Raw genomic sequence first — 24,162 nt, forward strand, 5'->3', positions numbered from 1 at the left:
GGCGAAGAATCCTGTGACGAGACAGAGATGTAAACATGTTGACATAAAGTACAACTTTGTGAGATCAACTGTGAGTGCAGGAAAAATAACTCTGGATTATTGTTCAACAGAAGAGATGGTTGCAGATGTAATGACAAAGCCTGCAACAAAAGTTAAGCTGTTCAAGTTTGAGAAGTTTATGTTTGGGCATTAACATGGTATACGAACATGTATACAGTACTGAGGAAGAAACCTTTTGTTTGTTGTTTTTTTTGTTTACTTAAGAGCATCATAATATGAGAGCAAGTGGGGGTGTTGAAATAAGAAGAGAAAATGCTCTCAATTATGGAGACAGTCAAATGGTTTATTTATGTTTGATGTGTGCTTTACATTTGTGTGGCTGTTAATAAAGTTAGCGCCCTCTAGGGGGCGTATGCGTTCATCAAAAAATGGCCGAAGGCTGATGTGTGATTATTCCTCCCAAAATGTCGTTGATGAAGTTAGCTATGCACGTTAGATTTTACTGCGCATTTTCATACCTCTGCCAACAGAGTGCTTTATCCGCACCTGAGCACAGGTGGCTCCTCCTCCTTCCTGTTGGGAATGCTGGCGAGCACTCAGTAATCCTGTTCTGTTTCCAGCTGTGTGAGAAGAGTCGGACAGCTCCTAATCCTGCCTCCAGGCAGGTCCAGCTGGACCTTCACCGAACCCTGACGACCAATCAGCACTTCTCCTCGCCGTCCAGCCCCGCCCTCCAGCCCCACCCTTCAGCCCTGCCCTCCAGCAGCTCCGCCGCATCCTTCTGGCCTTCTCCAGGCATAACCCTGCCATTGGCTACTGCCAGGTACTCAACAGGTCAGAACAAAAGTATAAATTTTATATCTGAGTTCTTATGTGGACCCGCCTTCCAGGCAGAACCTCACCTTCCATCAATGTCCACAGGTTAGCGGCCCTCGCTCTGCTGGTCCTCCAAAGTGACGAAGACGCCTTCTGGTGTCTGGTGGCAGTGGTGGAAGCCATCATGCCTCAGGACTACTACACCAAGAATCTGGTGGCCTCTCAGGTCAGCAGACACACTCACCTGCTTGCCTGCTGTGATCTGTTTTAGTGATCAGTGAGGCTGATCTCTGTGAGTCTTTGTGCTCAGGCGGACCAGCGCGTGCTGAAGGACTTCATGGCGGAGAAGCTTCCTCGCCTGGCATCTCACTTTGAGGATCACAACATTGACGTCTCTCTGGTCACCTTCAACTGGTTCCTGGTGGTTTTTGTGGAGAGTCTGCCCAGCGACATCCTGATGCCTCTGTGGGACGCCTTCCTGTATGAGGGTACCAAGTACCATTACACCCGAACACACCATGACAAGAAATGCAGACAACACTGAATGCACCACCATAGTGTCCATGGAAACAAAAATGATTTTGTTTCACCTTAGATGTCTTTATTTACATTTTAGGAGTAATAAGACATTGTTTACTAAGCATGGGGAACTGTCATGTGACATGAAATAGGAGTGGGAAAGCAGATCATTCTAGTAACGACCTCACAGTCTACCACAAGCAGCGTAAATCCAGACGATGAGCGGGACAATGGCTTTGGGCTTGTTTCTGCAATGTGACAAATGCAGCGCAGCTTTTACATCGTTTGTCTCAGGAATAAAATCACAGTTCAGACACAGAAATATATACCACACAGGGATAAATGCTGACAACAGCTTCAGCCACGTAGATCCAACCCAAAAGTTTAATTTAAACTTAAAGCTCAACTACCAAGTAAGTAATATTATCTGGCAACTGAGGAACCAAGTGGCTTATTGGAAATTCGATCAGAGCTGTAATGAGTAAAGGGCCCAACTGCCACCACAACTGAAAGAGTAATTTATGACTCACCTCCTCAAAGTTTCCAATTAAGTGTGTGGCGTGAGTGTCCTGTTATGAAATGCGTGTCTGTTGCTGCAGGTGATCTTCAGATACACTCTGGCTCTGCTTCAAATACAAAGAGGACGACATCCTGAAGATTCACGACAGCGTGGAGATCTACCAGTACCTACGCTTCTTCACAAAGACCGTCTCCAATGCCAGGTACGCACTCGCCTCCACCCGCCTTAATCTACGAGCTGTTACACTCTCAGAAGTGTAGCGGATGTAGCTGTTGAATCTTTGAGCTTCAAACCCTTTTTACTGAAAATTTTGTGAGAAGTTTAAAATTTCCCTGATCACAGTAACAACGATTTAAAGATTTTTAAGTATCTGCAGCTCTCGGATACATGTGGTCCAGTCAGTCCAGTATTTCCTGCTCAAACTGCAGTACCTGAAGTATCAAGCAGCATAAAACAGAAACACTCAAGCTGATCAGTTTCCAGTTCCTCTGTGTTGGTGATCGAGTCCTTTCCACCTGCGTGTGTCCATGCAGGAAGCTGACCAGCATCGCCTTCAACGACATGAACCCACTCCCCCAGCCGGCTGCTGAGGAACAGGCGAGTGCTCCACCTGGAGCGTCTGCAGGCGGAGCTGCGTGAGCTGGAGGAGCAGCACAAGGAGTTCATCACCGAGAGCGTCGTACGGAAAGACAAAGAGCTCGACGTCATGGTGAGCGAGGACGACGAGGACCTCTGATCACACGGGACGCTTCAGCTGCTCACTTCGAGACGACGATGAGTTTTCCATGAGTTCAAGAGAATTTCACTAAACCGGCTGTTAACTGGTTTCCTTCACACCAAACACAGGATTGTGTCAGGTTCACCATCTCTACTAACACTACAAGGAAACAGACGCATACAGATTTAACTGCATCACATCTCTGAAACAAGCTTGCAGTAAACAAATGTGTACTGTGTTCACGTGTGTAATAAGTCAGGCTGCAGAAATGTGCAGATGTATTTCAGTGAATTCATTTGGATTAATATGTGATAGCTTATTTATTTCATTGCATCTTTTGCTTTATACCTAAAAATGCGTGACATTTCTAAATGTAGTCACATCCCTATGAAACATGGTTGATTATCAGCTGTAGTCACAGCTGGTGATAAAGTAATTAAATGTCCAGCTATTCAAAAATAGGGCATTCTGCACAATGAGTACTTTTTGGTACTTGAAGTATATTTTGATGCTGATGCTTCAGGGCATTGTGCTGCATTGTCGACGCTCTCTGGGCTTCCGGTTAGAACGACCTCACAGTGTTTTATTTTGATCTGGTGTAAAGTGCATTGTGCAGAAATGACAGCATGATAGTCACATGATAAAACTGACTTTTCTTTTTTTTTTAAATTTTACTGGGTGTGCATCTTGTTCAAATGTCTTTTTCAGCATTTGTACATAAATATTCTGTATATAAATATTTGATTTTCATTTATTTTACAGAGTCCTTTATTTTGTTTCACAAATATGACATTCATGTCAAATGACATCTGCAGACTTTATAATGACCAGCAGGGGGCAGTGTATTGCAGTCTATGAGAACATTTACTGAGACCTGTTTCATGGCACTAGTTTCATGTCTCATTGAATCCAACATGATGTTGATTTTGTAAATTAAGGTCACATCTTCATCACATCTAATTTCAAAACACTGATCAATTTTTTTAAAAAATGAATTCCATACCAATTGCAGGAATAAAATAGGAATAAATAACAAACGAGAAATACATACAAAACAAGAGAAAGGCACACATGAGAGAACAGGTCACATGACAGCACAGCATTATCTACCCACAATTTGAACTAAATAACAGATAGCACAGGCAATGAAAACAAACGGAAATCAGAATAAATTTAAAAACTTTTATTGATGTTAACTTGAAGTGCTGAATTAGCCCTGTTGTCAGTTCAAATCACTTCAATCTATAGCGCACTTTAAGGTCTTTAGACCTTAAAAAGTAATACACTGCAAGGTAAGCTTGCAGCATCTTACTTTAAGGTCAACTGTGAAACTTTGTGGAAAGCCTGAGACAAGTTGATGAGTCAGTGAAGCGCACTTCCTTCTGATGACGGCTATACTGAGGTGAGTTTTTAAGCATATCCTGAACTTTATTCATTATTAGACTTCTGACACCTGGCAAATAAACTCTCATGCGATATGAGAACATAACAGCAAAAAGCCAGTAGCTGGTACATGAATGGATAAAAATTGGATCCCTCAGGTTGGCGCCACCACTTGATCTTCTCCACCGTCGTGGTTGGTGTTCTTCGTCGTCGTTGGCCAAGGTTGAGTCGGAGATCCATCACAAGTAGCCGATGTTGAGGGCCAATATTGGTTGATGGTATGACTTTTACGTTCGTGACTAGGCTGAGATGGGGTCTTCGGACTAGCCAGTAGTCGATTTGGGTGTCTCTGCCGCCGCTGGAGTACGTGATGAGGTGTGCCGGCTTCTTTTTGAAGAAGGTGTTGGTCACGGCAAGATCGTGGGCCTCTGCGTAGTCCAGTACCCGGCAACCGTCGTCGTTTCTGGTCCCAAATCCTTGGCCGCCACGGAATCGGTGATATCCGTCTCTCCCCTTGCCTACATGTCCATTTAGGTCGCCGCCTACCGCCACGTGTTCCTCAGGGCTAATGGTTTGCAGGTGGTCGTCGAGAGCGCGCCAGAATTCTGTCTTCTCCTCGTCGGGGCAGTTGGTCTGTGGTGCATAGCAGGAGATAATCCGTAGGACGGTCGGGTCGGCGTCGATCTTCACTGACATGATGCGATCCAATATGCGGGTAACTTCGACCACGTTGTGCCGGAGCTTTATTATTAGACTTCTGACACCTGGCAAATAAACTCTCACGCGATATGAGAACATAACAGCAAAAAGCCAGTAGCTGGTACATGAATGGATAAAAATTGGATCCCTCTTAGATTGAATTGGTTGCCCTCTTATATTACGTTGTTTTGAACCTAACCGCATCCACTGAATTAATGCAGTTTTCAGGACAGTAAAAACAGAGAACTCTGATATACACAATTTCTGATTGCTGATAGTGTTTCTTAATGCAAAATGGGCTTCCATTTAAAATGCAATTGCTTTATGTTCGATCTTTAGCGAAGAAGGGTCATTTTTGATTCTGTGGACAAGGGATGCAAATGGAATGTGAAGGCAACAGGTAGTAGGGTGAATTAGGGTTTCGTGTGGTCTTCAGTGCATGAATTTTATTGCCACTTTATTTCAACTTTTTATTAATGTACTCAAAAGAAAAACAAGAACCACAAAGGAGATTCTTGTGATTCTTGTTTGTGCTATCTGTTTGTGAAAGAAAGCACATTTTACCACATCATACTGTGTTTGCTGCCATTTATTTTACTCGTCCTGCCTGAGTGTCTGGGCTGCGTTTGTCTGTGCACCTTTGTTCTGGCCTTCTGCTGATGGGTTTCACATGCTGGGGCTTTCCCTCTTGGTCCACACCCAGCAGCCTGCTGCTGACCACACACAGCCTACAAACTGATCCATCCATGCATCCATCCATGCATGCATGGCCTGGTTATTGTTGAGTTATCACCTCCAGCTCCTTGCTCATAACCAGGTAGATACTGGGCTGGGCCTGATCTCTGAGCTCAATAACAATGACAAAAATGCCAAACACTTTACTCTTCATGGTAAAAAATGTTTATAATACAGTAAAAACTGGATGTAGCCAAAATCAGTGTTTTATATACAGTGTAAGTGAACAACATTGCTACACTGCTGGTGTTTGATTGATAGAGGCTTTCTTTATAAGAACTATGATATCATTTCTTTTGCTGATTAACAGTTTTATATAATTTTTATATCATATATAGCTTTCAAGAAGCCAAAGATCACTGGACGAAAAGACTACAGACCTGTGGCTCTGACATCTGGTCAGGAAGTCTTTTGAGCGCCTGGTTCTCTCCTATCTTAAGACCCTCACGGCCCCCCTCCTGGACCCCCTGCAGTTTGCATACAGAGCCAACAGGTCTGTAGACGATGCCATCAACATGGCCCTACACTTTGTCCTGCAGAATCTATGCTAGGATCCTGTTTGTGGACTTCAGCTCTACCTTCAACACCATCCTTTCAGACCTTCTTCAAGGATTGCTTTCCCAGATGAATGTGCCTGATCCCATCTGCCGGTGGATCACTGACTTCCTGACGGACAGGAAGCAACCAGTGAGGCTGGGGAAGAATGTCTTGGACTCCCGGACCATCAGCACGAGCTCCCCTCAGGGCTGTGTTCTTTCTTCTATGCCCTTCTCCCTGTACACCAACTGCCGCACCTCCAACCACCAGTCTGTCAAATTAATTAAGCTTGCAGATGACACCACCATTATTGGACTCCTCTCAGACGGGGATAAGTCTGCCTACAGGATGGAGGCTGAACATCTGGTGTCCTGATGCAGCCACAACAACCAGGTGCTGAATAAGTGTTATTTTCATTTACCACTGGCCCAAGTACATTTTTATTGGCTTGTGAACAAAGCTGTAGTTTTTGTATTTTTAAATATTAACGCAATTTAATTGAGACATTATTTATATTATTTCACTTTCAATGTGAAAAATGCTGTAAAAAACGTTGAAAATAATGGTCACCCCTGTTCGCTGCAATGTAAAATAGTACAACTGCTGTCAGCCTTCATTAAGTTGCATCATTTAAACATTTTCATATTTTTATTCAACTTCTGCAGGATGCTTTGATGAAAGACTCCCTTTTCCCAAGTAGAGGCTTTACTAGAGGTCACAGGAACAGCGCTGCTGTTTTGGATGCGGAAAAATTGTTGTCTTCACTCTACCTGAGCTCAGTGTCTCAGTAAGGGCTCCGCCTCATTGTAGCTGACGCTGAAATGTTTGTGTGGGTTGCCATGACAACACCAGAAGTGCATCTGAGATCGTGTCCAAATTCATGGGCTGCATCCTCCTGAGGACTCGGTGTTCTGACAAAACGTCTTACTTTGGCAAAACGTCCTACCGTAAGTAGTTCATGCAGTTCTCGGCGGCTCTAGTGACCCTCGAACTCTCGGCTAGCTATCGAGGTGGTGGATAACATACGTCTCCCCCACAAGAGCGACGAATCTACAACTTTTCTACTACTGGTTTTACAAGGCGTACACGGTAAAAACATTATGCTGTTATTTGTTAAGCACTTGTGCATCTTGTGAAAAGAAAATAAGTGGCTGAGATGGATGTCATATGTGCTATTGATATTATTTTACTCGTTTCTAGTTTCACGGTGCTCCATGATTGTGAGAGGAATAAAAAAGAATTGTGGACATCAGTACGAAGCATGGATTCTTTTGACCAGAGTAGATACACTGGTCCCTTGAATATACTAATCTTTTTGAGGTGGGTGACTGTTCCTGTGTATTTACAGAAACAATGGTTTGTGATAACCTCAGCTGTTTCAGAGGGTGACTGTTCGTTGCTTTGCGCACTTTTTAAATCTGTATACAATGGTTTGTTCCCTTTTGTGTTCTGAGGTTTAAACAAAGATGTACTAGATGTATTATACCGGTCCCTCGAATCTACAAATCTTTTAGAATGTGGATGACTGTTCATTTTCAATCTGGAATTGCCCACCCCTGTTCTACATGCTTCTGAGGGAAACCTCACACTGAAGATTGGCAAGATGGCGCCGGTGTGTGTGGGCTGCTCGTCTGTCACTGCCAAGTTTGTTCCTGTTTATTTATTTTTAATTTGTGTCATTCATGAAACAAAGTCTCTGCTGAGGTATGATCGCCAGACACTATTGGACCTCAAACCTGTGGTCCAAAATATTGTGTCCTTTGGAGCTGGTGGGCAGCAACCCCTGCCCCCATTTGCATCGGAAACCCCGGGTTTACCTGTACCGGGTTCCCACGCTACCTTCCGCGAAAGCGTCCTCGTCGCCGGGGTAAACGAAGCGGTCGCCTGGTGAAGCTAAAGGTTTATCCTAAAGAATTATTCTGCTTGTTTTCCGACCAGTGCATGGATTCTTGCAAGGCTGTTTGCGTGCTCGGCGTTTTCCTGGATCCTGTTGATGACCTGTTTGTGCCTGTGTCGGCTTGATGATGATGCTCCTCGGCCTCGCTGCGCCATCGCCCTCCCAGGCTAAACCTCCGGCTGTCAACAATTTATCGGGAATCTGAGGAATCGCTGGCGGCGGGTTTCTGGACCTCCTGAACCCCGAGCGCCAACTCCAGCTCCAGCTAGGATTGGCCTGGCGTGAACGCCAGATCACTTTTAAACAAAACTTTTATTCTTCGGCGACTTCTTCAGTTTCCCGTGATCTGGATTTTCTGTGTGTTGACTGAGACGTGGCTGAGTGTTTGGTAGTCCAGTGTTCTTGAACTTTTACCTGTGGGATTGTTGGCTATTTTAACTCGGCCCACGGACGTCAGGCAGAGGTGGAGGCACAGTGACTGTTTACAAAAGGATTTTAAATGTAAGCAGTGTTTTCTACAGCCTTCGTTCTCCAGCTTTGAACTTACCTCATTTGAGGTGAGTCGTACAAACCCATTTTCTGCGCTGTCATCTATCGCCCCCCCGAAATACAATAAGAACTTCATAACGACTTTTCTGATTTTTTTAGCTGGGATTATGCCCAACTATGATAGTGTCTTATTGTTGGAGATTTTAATATTACATGTATGCTGTCCTGATAAGCCACTGGTAAAGGACTTTTAAGCCTTATTGACTCTTTTAGGCCTGGTACAGTCCGTAACGTGGCCCTATCAACATGAGCCACGGGACACACCACTGGACCTGTTCTGTCATATGGGCTCTGCCTGTCACTGACTTGGAATGATTTGTGACTGTGCACTCTCAGATCATATGCCTGTGTTATTCAACGTTGTTTGACATATACCCTGCAGTTAAACCTGGCGTGCTACTTCGGTGCTGTCGGGTTATTACCCGCCACTGCTGCGCAGTTTCTGCTGCTTTTAATCAGCTCGGCGGGCCTTCTGACTTTGTTTTCCTCTGACACAGAAGACCTACATTCCTGGTTTAAATTCTTGCTGTCAAAAAATCAATGGACTCTGTGGCTCTTTATAAAACCAGGCAGCTTAAGGCTAAACCTGAGGCCTTGGTTTAATGAGAGCAGTCGTGCTGTTAAGAGGGAATGTCGTCGAGCAGAACGGAGGTGGAAAAAGGATAAACCTGCATGTTATCATTTCAAATTCTCAAAGACTGCTGGCATCGCTACCAGAACACCGTTAAAGAGGCAAAAAGGGAATATTTTTGCAAATATTATTTCTTCCAACTGTCATAACCACGTGTGTTATTTAGGACCATTGACACTGTTCTTAATACTCCTTTGAATGTCTGTTTGGAAGTTTCTCCTGAGATTTGCAATGATTTTCTGAACTTTTTTATTGAAAAGGTTGTCACCATCAGGGCTCTTATCACAGCTCCTGACTCTGACCCCTCTGTCTCTGTCCCTTGCGCTGCTGTTTTCACTCAGTTTGAGCTTGTGACGCTCTCCTCTTTAGAGGATGTGGTTCGCCATATTAAGCCCACAGGTTCCCCACGGGATCCTGTCCCTCCACAATTCTTTAAAGAAATTTTTCCTAGTATACAACAGTATGTCCTTGACATTATTAACAGCAGTCTGTCTTCTGGTGTGGTTCCTGCAAATTTCAAACATGCAGTAGTACAGCCACTGCTTAAGAAACCTGGCCTTGATCACACAGTTTTAGCGAACTATAGGCCTATTTCCAAGCTGGCTTAGTCTCCAAGGTTTTAGAGAAAATTTGTTTTAGTCAACTGAAAGATTTTCTAGATGAAAATGGAATCTTTGAGGTTTGTTCAAGTCAGGTTTTAAACCCTTCACAGCACAGAATCTGCATTACTAAGGGTTTTAATGACATCCTTCTGGCATGTGATTCTGGTAACCATGTTGTTCTTGTCTGCTTGACCTAACTGCTGCCTTTGACACAGGTAGACCACAATATTTTAATTTCTCGATTACATGATGTAGTGGGTATTGGTGGCACTGCACTCAATTGGTTTAGGTCTTATTTGTCAGATAGAACTTTCTCTGTCAGCCTTCTCGGTTACGAATCGTCTTCTGCTCCTCTGTCATGTGGTGTCCCACAGGGCTCAATTTTAGGGCCACTGCTCTTTTCTCTGTATCTACTGCCTCTGGCGTTTCTATCCTTAGAAGGCATGGGATCTTCATTTCACTGTTATGCCGATGACTGCCAAATTTATTTGGACACTAAAACGCAAGGATGCCATCTCCATAAAACCTCTCTTGACATGTCTAGATGACATTAAAGCTTTGGTTGGCTCGAAACTTTTTTAAATTTTAATAAAAAGAAAACAGAAGTGTTGGTGTTTGGACCCAGTGGTCCCTGGTGAGTCCTCCTCTGTTGTTTTAGGATCCCTGGAGTCTATTTTAAATCTGTTGTTGACTGACCTTGGTTTTAAGTTGGACAGTGATTTTAAATTGGACAACCAATCAGAGCAGTGGTGAAGTCCAGTTTTTATCATTTAAGGCGACTGGCAAGACTAAAATCTTTTCTTTCGAGGGCAGCACCTTGAAACAGTGATCCATGCTTTTATTTCTTCCCGCCTGGACTACTGTAACTCACTTTATGTGGGGGTCAGTCAGTTATTGCTCTCACGTCTGCAGCTGCGTTCAAAATGCGGCTGCACGACTCCTAACAGGAACTCGAAAGAGAGAGCATATAACCCCCGTGCTGGCCTCTCTGCACTGGCTGCCTGTGTCTTTTAGAGTTAATTTTAAAATTCTTATGTTTGTTTTTAAATGTCTACACAGTCTTGCCCCGCCTTACCTCTCTGAGCTTCTTCATCCCCACATACCCTGTCGGTCTCTCAGGTCAGCTGACCAGCTGCTCCTGGAGGTACCGAGATCCAGGAGGAAGCTCAGAGGGGACAGGGCCTTCTCTATTGTGGCTCCAAAATTATGGAATAATTTGCCCATGCATGTTAGAGAGGCCCCCTTCACTGTCCACTTTTAAATCACGTCTTAAAACCCACTTTTATTCCTTGGCTTTTAACCTCAGTGAGACTTAGTTTCTTTTTTAATGCAGTAGTTATTTAATTAATGATTTCACTCTTCTTTTATTTGTTTTTTATTTATATCTCATGTAATTTTATTTTACAGTTCCAATGTACAGCACTTTGTGTCAGCTGTGGTTGTTTTAAAGTGCTTTATAAATAAAGTTGATGATGATGATGATGATGTGTTTACAGAAACACTGGGTGTTGGAACCTCAGTAGTTTCTTTTTGGCTGACAGACTCTGGAGCTGTACAAGAGGAATAAAAGAGCTGCAATGCTTTTGTGAACCTGACCTGGGAAGGGAGAGAAATATATTTTTGTTTTGTTTTTGTTTGTCTTCTTGTTTATTTGATTCCTTGTGGGATTTGGATCCAACAAGTAAAGTATGCATATTATGCACACACACAACACACATGCAGCTATTACCATTTCTTGTATTCTTGAATAAAGACATTGATCTGACACATTTAAAATGCAGCCAATTGTTTTTATTGTTATATTATTAAGAAAAAGAAAAGGTGGGGTGGGGGATGTAAAGAAGAGCTTAAAGGAAAGGGCTAGAGGAGAGAAAACCCCAACAATTAGCAGGGCATTTTTTACTTGGACAAATTGTTAATAAAGTTTCCATATCTGTAACAATGATGACAGTATAATTGTTTATAAACAATTATATTGACAATTATATGTGTCCAGTATGTTGGCTCATTTTCTTTTACTTTTTGCATTTGAAAATAAAAGTTGGGCTGATTTTGACACCATTACAAGAAGTGTTGTTAATGATTCTTTTTGAATTAAAATCAGGTTACCGCAAATTGTTTTTTAATTTAATTTCATTTGAAATGTTTGTCAGTGGGTAAACAATTCGTAATGCAAAGTCAGAAACATCGAGTTATTCTTGTACTGCATGCTTGCAATAAATAAGTTGTCCTAACAGTCAGTCAAAGGAGCTTGGAAAGAAAAGCGTCTGGACTTCTTTGAGTTGAAGTGACTGATATATATATTTTTTGTCTGTTTGTTTTGTTGGTTTTGTTTTTTGCCCTTTATCACCATTCCTCTTCCCTGCTGTTTTTCTTTCCCTCTTTCTTTCTCCCCTTTCTTTCCCCCAGTCATGTCTGTCCTATGTGTAGCAAGTGAAAATAAAATAAACAATAAAAACAAAGGTGAATCAAATAGACCAATACGGCAAGGCCGGGATGGTCCATTTGGTAAAGTAAATCCGTAGTTATATTTAACATAATGTTAAATGGTAACATTCTGTTTACAATGTTACCATTATACATTATGTTAAATGGTAACATTCTGTTTACAATGTTACCATTTTACCTTGTGTTAAATGGTAACATTCTGTTTACAATGTTACCATTTTACATTGTGTTAAATGGTAACATTCTGTTTACAATGTTACCATTTTACATTGTGTTAAATGGTAACATTCTGTTTACAATGTTACCATTTAACATTGTGTTAATTGGTAACATTCTGTTTACAATGTTACCATTTTACATTGTGTTAAATGGTAACATTCTGTTTACAATGTTACCATTACATTATGTTAAATGGTAACATTATGTTACAATGTTACCATTTACATTATGTAATGGTAACATTTGTTTACTATGTTACCATTTACATTGTGTTAAATGGTAACATTATGTTTACGATGTTACCATTTTACATTATGTTAAATTGTAACATTATGTTTACGATGTTACCATTTTACATTATGTTAAATTGTAACATTATGTTTACAATGTTACCATTTACATTATGTTAAATTGTAACATTATGTTTACGATGTTACCATTTTACATTATGTTAAATTGTCAGTAGGCCTGGTACCGGAACAGGTACTGGACCCCCTTTTACTTTCAGCCATCAGAAGAGGGTACACTGTGGTCATAACAATACTCAGACTGTAGCATTTAAAGGTCCCAAAGTGTACCAGGAAAATATCCCCCGCACGATTACACCAGCAGCCTGAATTGTGAATGTGAGGGAGGATGGATCCATGCTTTCATGTTGTTCACTCCAGGCTGATATAAAAATGATATAACTAATACTACTTCTACTAATAATGACAATAACAACAAAATAATAATAATAATGTCAAAAATACCAGTAATAATAATAACAATAACAACATAAACAACAACATTACTACTACTAATAATAAAGATAAACAAATGTATTAAAAAATTAATAATGATAATAATAATAATAAAACTGATCATAACAGTAACAATATCAATCATAACAACAACAGTACTAACAACAATAATAACAATAACAATGAAGGTGTTGCTGCAGATCTGAGTCCCGACTCTGCTGCCTTTCTAGTGCGGCAAAGAAAGTAAGAAATAGAAAAAGAAAAACACAAATAAACTGAGTGTGAGGGTTTTTCTACAAGTTACACTGAATATTTGCACAGACATGCTGACTGTTTGCTGGGAGACGTCACCTGTCTTTTATAGAATAGCAGGTAAGCTGTTCTCTGCCGCTGCTCACACACAGACTCACACGTGGTCTGGCAGACCAACTCGTCATCGTACGTGAGCCGGCTGTCTGTGACGTCGTCTCTTCCGCTCATCTGGTGAACGCCGTCACAGACGTAATGTCCTGAGAGGAGAAGGCGCACTTATTAACGTCTCATAAACTTTCAAAGCTGACCTGCATTCAGCACATGTGTCTGAAAGCACCCACTCACCGCTGTAAGCTGAGGAGCCCAAACGACTGATCACGCTGACCAACAAATAGCGAGCAGTTTACTGGGAGAGGGCAGCGGCACCACCCGTTAGCTTAGAAATGGGCTCCATCCATACTTGAAATGAACGGTGTGCCTTTTCCCTTACCTCTTCAGTAAAGGCTGTGTCCTGGCTGATCACCAGCTGCTGTGTCAGAACAATGGGGCTGTTCTTCTTCTCCACGGTGAACGATGGAGTGAACGTAAACCACTTCAGCTGGAAGATCAGCACACTGAAAGAGATGAGACAAAGAGGAGAGGCTCAAAGGAAGACGCAAGGAGGACATGACATGAACAAAACTGACACCGACTGAACTGTGGTGGTTTGAGGCCTTTGGGGACCGATTTGAGGTTACTCACTTTGGCAGGTTCAAGAACAACAGCTCCTCTTTGATTTTCTTAGCTCCGCACTGGCATTCTTAGTCCAACAGGCCGCCCTGCAGCAGGGAGCAGGAGGAACAGGTGCATTAGAGTTAAACTCTTTTACAGATGAATTCACATATTCGTGGGAGCAAGCCTGTTCACAGAATAGAGTCTAAACGAGCTCTTACTTTCAGACTCCAGCCCCGCCCTTCAGCAGCATCCTGCTGGCTGGCACAACCTTGCCATTGGCTGCTGCCAGGGACTCAACAGGTTAGAACAAAAATATAAATATTATATCTGAGTTCTTATGTGGACCCGCCTTCCAGACACAACGTCACCTTCCATGAATGTCCACAGGTTAGCGGCCCTCGCTCTGCTGGTCCTCCAAAGTAAGAAAAAATGAGAAAAAATAAGGAGCAGACCAAGCAAAAGAGGGTATTTAAAGAGACAGTGTTCTTAAGGTGCATTTTTGGCGAGTTTTATTATCTAAATGTTATTGTGTCACTTTCTTATGAGGCTTCAGTGAACTGAAAAAGCTTCTGGGATGAGAAGCGAAACGTCTTCAAAAAAGTTAAAGAAGTCCGGTTGCTTTTTTCCCCCAAGCTCCTTAGAGTTTTCTGAAAATGGTCAGGTAGAAGGACTGGACTGAAAATGAGTAAAAAAGCAGCCAAAGCCCAAGGAAGTTGAAAGACTGGAAACTATTGCTGAGGTCATGTCAGTGTAAAAAGTTACCTACAAGTCTGGCACCTTGGAAGCAAAACATAAAGAAATAAGGTGTAAGGCCAAATGTTTGGTCCTGCAGCCAACCGGACCATGAAATATAGAGCACAGGTGAACAAAGTGAGGCAGCAGTTTGCTGATTTCCACCTTGTGCCTTTCATGTTGATCAGCTTAGTAGTTTGCCAGCTTTCTAGCTGTTAAAGACTTTTGCGATAGGTTATTCATATTTGAACTCTAATTGAACCCCTCTTTTTTACTGTTTTTTTGTTTGTTTGTTTTTGGGGTTTTTGTTGTCTTAGATGGCCTGACTCAGCAGGTGGGGGCAGTTTCTGAGTTCACCTTCGTTCAAACAGTGCAGAAATGGTTTCGCTATGCTCCAGACCGGATGGGTGGTGCAGGACGCCCGATATCCAGCCCCGTCATGGAGTAAACTAAAAACAGTAAATAATACATTTAACAAACAAGCAAGCTCTAAATTCAAGCGGAGAGACTGCAGACGTAGCCGCACCATTCCAGGGATTTTTGGTTAGCATGAGGGGTCTAGCCAGGACCCTTACTGGATACTTGGTGGGAATCGAACGTGCGACTCCAAAGATGTGTAGTATTACCACTACACTATCCAGCTGCGCTACACTATCCAACAAAAGAAGTTTTTAGAAAATTTGATAAAGTCTGATGCTTAATATTGTAGGGATATTAATATCCCTACAATATTAATACGGATTAATAACACAGAGAAGTCATACTTCTGTTATGACAGAATTAATTGGGTAAATTATATTTACAATTGTAACATTGTAAACTTAATGTTATGATTTTACATTATATTAAATTGTAACATGATGTAAAATCGTAACATTGTAAACTTAACGTTACAATTTTACATTATGTTGCAATTTAACATAATGTGAAATTGTAATATTGTAAACATAATGTTACAATTGGAACATCAGTCCATCTATCCATGCATCTTCATCCGCTTTATCCGAGGCCGGGTCGCGGGGGCAGCAGCCTAAGCAAAGAGGCCCAGACCCAACACGCTGTGTACTCACCTTTGCTAAGTACATGTGAGATCTTGAATAAAAAAAACAAAACAAAACACACTTTTGTTTTGTGTTTTATTGAAAGCACTTTACAGAAAGTGTAATTGTTTGTAATGAAGAAAGAAGTAGGTAGGTTTGCATGTGTAATTAGTGTGTTATTGCAGAAGAAGCTTAATGTGTAGTTTGCAAAAACAATGGGAAAAAAAGGTGGCCGAAGAAGAAAAGATAAATGTCCTTTTTTTTAAGTATTCCCTCGGCCGGTCGTTTGGCTTATGACATGTGGCGGGGACTCTGCTACAGAACTCCGCCAGTTCGAACCCCCCACGAACTCACTGCCACGGCCCTGCGCGGGGGGCGGGGAAACGCGCTCGCATTTCCTTTTTGCTTTTTCCTGCTTGAGCCAAGTCCTCCGCCCGCTCTACATCTCTCTCATTACCCCTTATTACCTTACACTCATGCCTTTGCCTTTCACCACTTCAAAACGAAGCCTACTTCAATATTACCTTCATACGCTCTCTTTGCTTTTGGCTTTCCTCATGCTGTGTACTCACCTTTGCTAAGTACATGTGAACAGATCTTGAATAAAAAAACAAAACAAAACACACTTTTCTTTTCTGTTTTATTGAAAGCACTTTACAGAAAGTGTATTTGTTTGTGATGAAGAAAGAAGTAGGTAGGTTTCCATGTGTAATTAGTGTGTTATTGCAGAAGAAGCTTAATGTGTACTTTGGAAAAACGATGAGAAAAAAAGCTGGCTGAAGAAGAAATGATAAATGTCCTTTTTTTTCAAGCCTTCTCTCAGCCGGCAGTTTCAGTGCCACGGCCCTCGCTTGGGGGGTGGGGAGACGTGCCCCCCAAGGAGACCTGCTAGATTGTTCAGAAGGTTGTTCTCATCCATCCAGATGGAGGATCACTAACAGGAGTGTGGAAGACTCCAGAATCCACTCTGGCTGGAATCCGGTGGATATGCAGTGTGTACAGGTACAGGACCATTTAAACGGACAGCATTTATAGAATGACTATTAAAAGTCAGCGAGTGTCAGTAATGTTAATGTGGTTATGTTAGTAATACACCGAGTGCTAATATAAGAGCTTTAAGATGCATTTGTAGATATTATTACGTGTTTTACCGTCTTTATGGTGCTAGCTTAAAGTTACGGTGTAAACGTTAGCTTATATTGGAGGAAAGCTGTTACTGGTTAAACGATGTTAGCACAGAAATATTAGCTTCTGTCATGACTGATGAAGTTACTAGTTAATAAAGTTTTCAGTAAAGTGATTAATCGCAGCCACAGGTTGACAGCAAATATCTCGATTAGCTTCAGTGCATCTGTAATAAATATGTGCAAGTTTCAGTGCTTCGTTTAAACTGTATGATACTTATACTGACCCAGGGTCAGTGTAAAATACAATCCTAGCTGTGTGAACAAAGCCACTGTAAATTTAATCCTGCATGACAAACCTCAGGATGCAGGTTATTATTACTCTTTCCTGCTGGCACACCTGAGAGTCAGCTAGAAACTTATAGTGACGTGGACATCATGCAAAGACTGCCAGACTCTGTAATACTGCAAATGATCAGTGACTCAGGTTAACACTAAACTTCAAACGGTACCTCTGTGTGCTGAACATCTAGGATTGAGTCAGGCTGCATTGACTGTGGGACTTTAATGTGTTAAAAGCAGGTTGAAGACGGCTCAGAAACATTTGAAGATTAAAATTTAGCATTATGGCTGCTGGTGGTTTGTAATATCTACTCAGCTGTATTTTTGTTACTAATTTATGTTTGTTGTTGTTTAACACAGATTTCAGAAGAGCAAATATGCTTAATAGTTTAACTAGATTTCATTTGTCAGTGTTTGACTGCTGAGTCACCGGAAGAACTCATTTCATTCATTCTCCATATGATGTTAATTTACAGAAATGTTTCACAGGAACTGATTTCTCCCAAAGGTTGAACTAGTGTGTTTCCATAGATTACCTCTGTATGAATGTACTTCTTAAATGAAGGCAAGTGTTTGTCCTTTTTTGTTCCTCAGGTACAGTACGTGATATCAAGGGCAGGTGGTCAACACTGGGGACAAGAAGCAGACATACTTCCAAGAGGGAGCTGCAGTGAGGTCAGAGGTCAGAATCTGAAACAGCTCAGGTTTATATTTTAGAGGTTATAAAAAATCAAAATGTATTTATAAAGAAACCTTTAAATAATAGTCATAATTATGATTATTATAAGAAATATCAAACATTTAAGTGGATTTTCTGTTACACATATTGTGTTAGCCCTGCGATAAACTGGCAGCCTGTCTTTGTCCTGTATCAGCTGGGATAGGCTTCATCCTCCCGCAACCTTGAATTGGATACATTTTATTCCAATTATGTAATCTGATCATTTACAAACTCAAGGTATCTAATCAAAATGTAAGTAATAATTATAAAATGGGAAAGCAGAAATAAGTGTGACATAAATGTAAATGTGTGAGCTGACATAGAGCTACATGCAGTCTGAAAAACCTTTGTTGTCAAGTTTGCAGGTATATCAGCACGAGACATTCTTACATAGAAGAGACATTAAAGTCTCTAACTCAGTGAAGCATTATTGGTCCCGTCTGTTTGGATAAATATAGTAAGTTGATGTATGTCCATTTATTGACACATTTTCTTAAGTGCTTATCCAGTTCAGGATCACAGTGGAGCTGCAGCTGGATATGTTCACTAAATAAACCTTACAAAAGTTAACAATAAACCTGCATCCATGTACGTTGTTGTCCACAGGATGAGAAAATCAAACTGGAACACTGTGGAACATGTTAATAAATGTTTGTGTGTTTATGCCTGTGTCTTTCACAGGAGGCGCTGGAAGGTTTCCCTAATAGTTCCTGGTGAATCAAAGCAGAACCATAAAGGTTGCTGGACTGCATGATGGCCTTACCCCTGAGCAGTCATCCTGTTAAAGGATGAACCAGTTAGAAGCTGTTTTCAAAGTAGCTGAGCAGATTTCATCTCAAGTAAGCGATTAACTGTTTGTTCATCTGTTCCGCCACTTAAAGAGCATTTAAGGACGTCTTTTGAGTGTCCAGTTGAATTAATTCTACTGGCTCTCATGGTCATTTGTTATTATAGTCATATTTTTCATGTTCATCCAGCTATTTAGTAAATTCTATCTATTTAGTAATATCCGTCAGCTATAAAATGTAATATAAATATAAAAATATCTAAATATCTCCTGCCCTTTATGTTTTAATGATGTAAGTCTGTTATCGTGTTACATTAGCATTCCTCACATATCAATGAGATGCTGTACAGTACAATCCTACTGACACAGCAGAGGGATAACGACAGCTATTCAACATCGTTACACGACACATTCGAGCTGCATGACGCAGACAAAGTGACTAAATCATCTTTTTGTGGTTTATTGTCTTCAAACCAGCAGACAAAGCCGATGGCAGAAAATGTCAGAGAAGAACTTCAGGCCGTGGACTGAAAAGGTATTTTTTTTCTTGTTATCAAAAGACATTTGGAGTGGCAGCTTCTACAACTGGTTGTGCTAAAGTAAAGCTTACAGTCTAAGAAATCACAGTGTTGATATTCAGCACAAAGAGAAAAGCTCACTTGTTTGAATTTATTTACAATCATAGTTTTATAAATTCTGACTGTAAACAGCTTTTACAGCTTTGATATTGTTTGACACTCGATATCAGGTGATAGGGTTTAATTTAAAGGTTTCTGTGTCCCAATGAGCCATTTACACTGATCAGTGTCAGTTTAACTGTAACACATTCATTATTTAGATTCAACAAAGAAATAACTGAATGTAAAAAATGGCAGCCCTCAGGCAGGTTTATAGAGATACATGCATGCATTATGAAATTTATGTATCCCAGATAATTGTTATACATCTAGTCATGGCAGACCTACCTCTTCCTCCCAAGTTAACTGCAACCCAAAAGAACTAGTGGGGCTATTTACACACTCACAACCAGTGTGGGGTAAAAAGAGCCACCAAAAAACTGTCAGCCACAGATGTGCTAGAAGAGTTAGAAGCTCTACTTATGGAGAAAGTTTCTAAGTCTAACAGGGGACAGGAACTCCTGCCCAAGTAACATGATATAAGCCCACATACAGCCCAGCCATAAAGTGAACCAAGTTAAAGACAGCATGGGACCAAATGCATGTAACCAGCCTGCACCCACCTGACATTTCTTCCTCCTGAATTAAATGAATGAAGGGATGAAAGTTAAATGACTACAAACCTAAAGCCACTAGTTCCCACACTGGAGCTCCCTGACACTGTGTGTTAACTGTATTTAGCTTGTATCAACAGTTGTAACAGGCTAAGCCACCTGAGACACTGCATTGAATTTGTTCCTGTCTTACTGGTTTCAGCTGACTGGTTTCAACTCAGATATTCTGCTTTTTCCTTTCAGTAGATCAAAGCAGCTCGTGCTCCTTCTGCTTCCAATTTAGAAGAAGAAGAAGAAGGCGAAGGCTTCAGCGAAGTGGCGTTCATGGTCTCAGTGAACAGTCACGGTCACACACTGCATGTGGTTTTAAAAGCAACATGTCTGTTCACCACAACAATGGAGATGTGTAATATTAGTGCAGCTATGGTTTGTTCTTGAACATCAGTTCTGTTTTCTACTTTGATCACTCAGACCAAAAAAGTGTTGTTTTCAGATTCTTTCTTTTAAATCTATAAAGCACCTGTTCATTTTTTTATTACAATTAGTTTCACATAAATGTTAGTGTTTCCTTTTATGATCTTTTAATGCTTACACTACACTGTACATGAAATCAAACCTAATAATGAGGCAGATAACATTCCTGTTACGATCCAGACTAGTGGTCTTACTGGGGCCGGTGAACAGGACTGTAAGCTTGCCATTGTGCCAGTTAAAGTAAAATCAAAGAGAGGTCAAAGAATAGTGGAAACGTATGCCTTTCTGGACCAAGGGAGTTCAGCATCCTTTTGTACAGCGGGTCTTATGGACAAGCTGAATATTGCTGGGAGGAGGACAAAGATTCTCCTGCGCACCATGGGACAGGAGAAAGTGGTGGACAGTTTCATTGTACCTGAACTTGAAGTTGCTGGATTGGACAGTGACATGTACTGTGATATGCCTAACCTCTTCACTCAGCATAAAATGCCTGTAGATATTGGTAACATCTCAAATCAACAGGACCTGGTTGACTGGCCACATTTGAAGCATGTTCATTTGCCAGAAATTAAGGCCAATGTTGAGCTTTTGATTGGCATGAATATGCCCAGAGCTCTAGAACCTTTGGAGGTCATCCGGAGTGTAGGTGATGGACCCTTTGCCATTAGGACTGTGCTCGGCTGGACTGTGAATGGGCCACTTAATCGAGAATGCTGTGGAAGGCCAGGATGTTTGGCAACAGTTACCGCCAACAGAGTTTCTGCTGTCACACTGGACAAGCTATGGAAACAGCAGTTCAAGATGGATTTTCCTGAGAGCAGCAATGATGAACAGATGGGGCTGTCAAAGGAAGACTTGAAGTTCCTGGAATTGGCCAGCAAGATGGTGACTTTGGGGGATTGGCACTACAGCATTGCCCTGCCACTAAAAGACCGAGACATAAGAATGCCTGACAACTGTGCAATTGAGCAACGAGCCTTAGGTTTGAAGAAAAGGTTCATCAGAGATAAAGACTTTCATAAAGACTACACTGCCTTCATGACAGATCTTATATCTAGAGGATATGCAAAGAGAGTCCCAGTCACAGAATTAGAGCGCCAGAAATGGGGAAGGATTAAACGTAACTTTGTTCCTGGAGATGTGGTCCTTATAGTGGATGATTCTGCACCTCGTGGTTCTTGGCTCATTGGGAGAGTCACCGGAGCTGCACCAGATGAAAGGGGGCTTGTGCGTCAGGTCTGGATTAAGACCCCAACCAGCCATGTGTGCAGACCCATCACAAAGATATGCCTTCTTCAGGAGGCCTCTGACCCATGACTATGACATTTTTGACACAGTGTGACATAACTAACTTTGAATTGACTTTAATGTTATGAGATGTACATCAGACTGACTATATTTAGGCTAAGTGCTGGTAACCTCTGGCCTATGACTGACTGACCATGTGCAGACAGAAGAAAAGAAGAGAAGACATGAGAAAATAACTTTGGTGGACTTTTGAGTATGTTATGTTGTCTCATTGGGTGTCTGTGATATGATGAAGTGTGTGTTGTGAGTTATGGTGTTGGATGTGTAATTATTACTGTAAAAATGTAATAATTAGGGGCCGGAATGTTGTGGATAGGCGTAGCTTTGGGTCACGTGGTGTCAGTAATAGTGATTGCTATATCACCTGTTCACGGCCCGAGGGAAATTTTGTGAATGAGTGGGTGATGGGGGAAGTCGACTTTTGCTGACCGCTCAAGCGTCCCAAGGCGTTCCCAGGCCAGGACACGCTGGAGAGATATAATCTCTCCAGCGTGTCCTGGGTCTGCCCTGGGGCCTGCTCCCGGTGGGACATGCCTGGAACACCTCACCCAGGAGGCGCCCAGGGGGCATCCTTGTCAGATGCCCGAACCACCTCAGCTGGCTCCTTTCGATGTGGAGCAGCAGCTGCTCTACTCTGAGCCCCTCCGGGACGGCTGAACTTCTCACCCTATCTCTAAGGGAGAGGCCAGCCACCCTTCGGAGGAAGCTCATTTCTGCCGCTTGTATACGCGATCTCGTTCTTTCGGTCACTACCCACAGCTCGTGGCCATAGGTGAGGGTAGGGATTGTAACATTGTAAACATAATACAATTTTACATTATGTTACTGTCAGAGTCGGACGGTGCCCCGACCGGTCGACCTGTGTGTGTGTGTTTTTTTGTTCTCCTCTCTCGCTCCGCTTTTTCTCCGCTGCGATTGTTACCTCCGACCCGTAAGTGCTGCCGCTCTGAGCTGCCTACTAAGCCTGGACGCGATCGAGACGGAGAGACGGAAGGGGACACTTCACTGATTCTAGGGAGTTTTGTGGACACACACGGGGAGAGGAGCACTGAAGGGACTTGCACTGTGGATAACTGTGGATTGATTTTGGCTTCACTGTAAATAAAGACACTGTTCAACTTAAACGAGAGGTCCGCGTCTAGGTTCGCTAACTCACCACCCTTAACAGCTACAATTTAACATCATGTAAAATTGTAACATCATGTTACAATTTGTAAATTGTAACATTGTAAACATAATGTTACAATTTTATATGATGTTAAACTGTAACATAAAGTAAAATTGTAACATTATGTTACAATTTGTAAATTGTAACATTGTAAACATAATGTTACAATTTTATTAGGGCTGTCAAATGATTAAAATTTTTAATCAGATTAATCACAGCCTAAAAATTAATTAATCATGATTAATCACAACTCGAAATATGACCAAAATGTGTGCAAACATACGGACAGATAGCGGATTTTTACACACTTGTTAGTGTTATTTAATGCTAAGACCACGCTGAGTGGCCTGCGTTCACTCAGCGTGGTCTGACGTAGGCTGGGTGTTGTGCTGGAAGCGAATTAATCACAGCCTAAAAATTTATTAATCGCAACTCGAAATATATGTGTATATGTGTGTATATATGTGTAAAAATCGGGACAGATAGTGGTTTTTAACACACTTGTTTGTTTTATTTATTATTAATTGTGAGTACAAGCAGTACAAGCAGAACAGAGTCCATCTGCAGCAGGCTCAGCCTCTTCTTGGCTGGACCTTCTTCTGCAGTGTGTGATCTTCTAGGAGAGTCTTCATGCAGCATGCCTGCCAGTGTGGTCCACACTGCTTCTCTGTCAGTCTTGGGCACACTGCGTAGGTCTTTAAAACGTGGGTCCAGTGCAGTTGCGATCTGGAGCCATGCATAGTTGGTATGTTCCTGGCGGGAAGCAAGGGTTCCTTAAACTTCTCTTTAAACCTCACCACATATGCAGGGTCCTCATCAGTTACTTCCATGACACGGCGCAGGTGGCAGAAGGCTGGTAGAACTACAGAGCAGGAGACGTAGGCCTCTCCTCCCAGCAGTTCAGTCACATATCTGCAGTGGAATACACACACACACACACACACACACACACACACACAGATAAGACAGCAAATTAAAAAAAGCTTTTTAATACTAGGTAATATTAATAAAATATTTGATTTCATTTATTTTTTAAATAAGACATTTTCATAATAACAAAACTGATTTAAGATGTATGTTTGATACATTTAATCTAAACCTACAATTATGGTCACAATGACAGGCTCACCTGCAGGGCTCTAGAAGTGTCTCCAGTCTCTGGAGTTTGTCCCACTCTGGAGGCGTCAGGAGGACAAGTTTATGCTTTTGTTTATCCAGAGTCGCGGTTACTGCAGTTTGGTTGCGGATCAAGC

General features: G+C 41.8%; 1 protein-coding gene and 1 long non-coding RNA gene across 7 annotated transcripts; one reads left to right on the plus strand and one right to left on the minus strand.

Annotated features, from left to right (window-relative positions):
* Window positions 1–13,156: 13,156 nt before the first annotated feature.
* LOC113031796 (uncharacterized) lies at window positions 13,157–13,862 on the minus strand. 2 transcript variants are annotated; one of them, XR_003273789.1, is made up of 3 exons: window positions 13,614–13,862; window positions 13,368–13,525; window positions 13,157–13,238 (listed from the first exon to the last, which is right to left on the minus strand). It is a non-coding gene; the product is annotated as an uncharacterized LOC113031796 (long non-coding RNA). The 2 variants fall into 2 exon arrangements; XR_003273788.1 differs by having other exon boundaries at window positions 13,157–13,242.
* A 2,619-nt stretch (window positions 13,863–16,481) lies between these two features.
* LOC113031730 (uncharacterized) lies at window positions 16,482–22,196 on the plus strand. 5 transcript variants are annotated; one of them, XM_026184103.1, is made up of 4 exons: window positions 16,482–16,756; window positions 17,815–17,895; window positions 18,623–18,780; window positions 19,206–22,196. In XM_026184103.1, exon 4 carries the CDS (start codon window positions 20,761–20,763, stop codon window positions 21,748–21,750), a length of 990 nt encoding a protein of 329 aa, XP_026039888.1. In that variant the 5' UTR covers window positions 16,482–16,756; window positions 17,815–17,895; window positions 18,623–18,780; window positions 19,206–20,760; the 3' UTR covers window positions 21,751–22,196. The 5 variants fall into 5 exon arrangements, with proteins under 5 accessions (XP_026039888.1, XP_026039874.1, XP_026039879.1 ...); XM_026184089.1 differs by having other exon boundaries at window positions 16,483–16,756; window positions 17,815–17,902; XM_026184094.1 differs by having other exon boundaries at window positions 16,483–16,756; window positions 17,815–17,902; window positions 19,209–22,196.
* Window positions 22,197–24,162: the final 1,966 nt, after the last annotated feature.

Source organism: Astatotilapia calliptera, chromosome 2 (genome assembly GCF_900246225.1).
Source record: "Astatotilapia calliptera chromosome 2, fAstCal1.2, whole genome shotgun sequence".
Lineage (NCBI taxonomy): Eukaryota > Metazoa > Chordata > Actinopteri > Cichliformes > Cichlidae > Astatotilapia > Astatotilapia calliptera.

What these genes read in the sequence shown, in the direction of transcription:
- LOC113031730 (XM_026184103.1), top strand. Translation starts at nt 20,761, where the DNA reads ATGGACAAGCTGAATATTGCTGGGAGGAGGACAAAGATTCTCCTGCGC.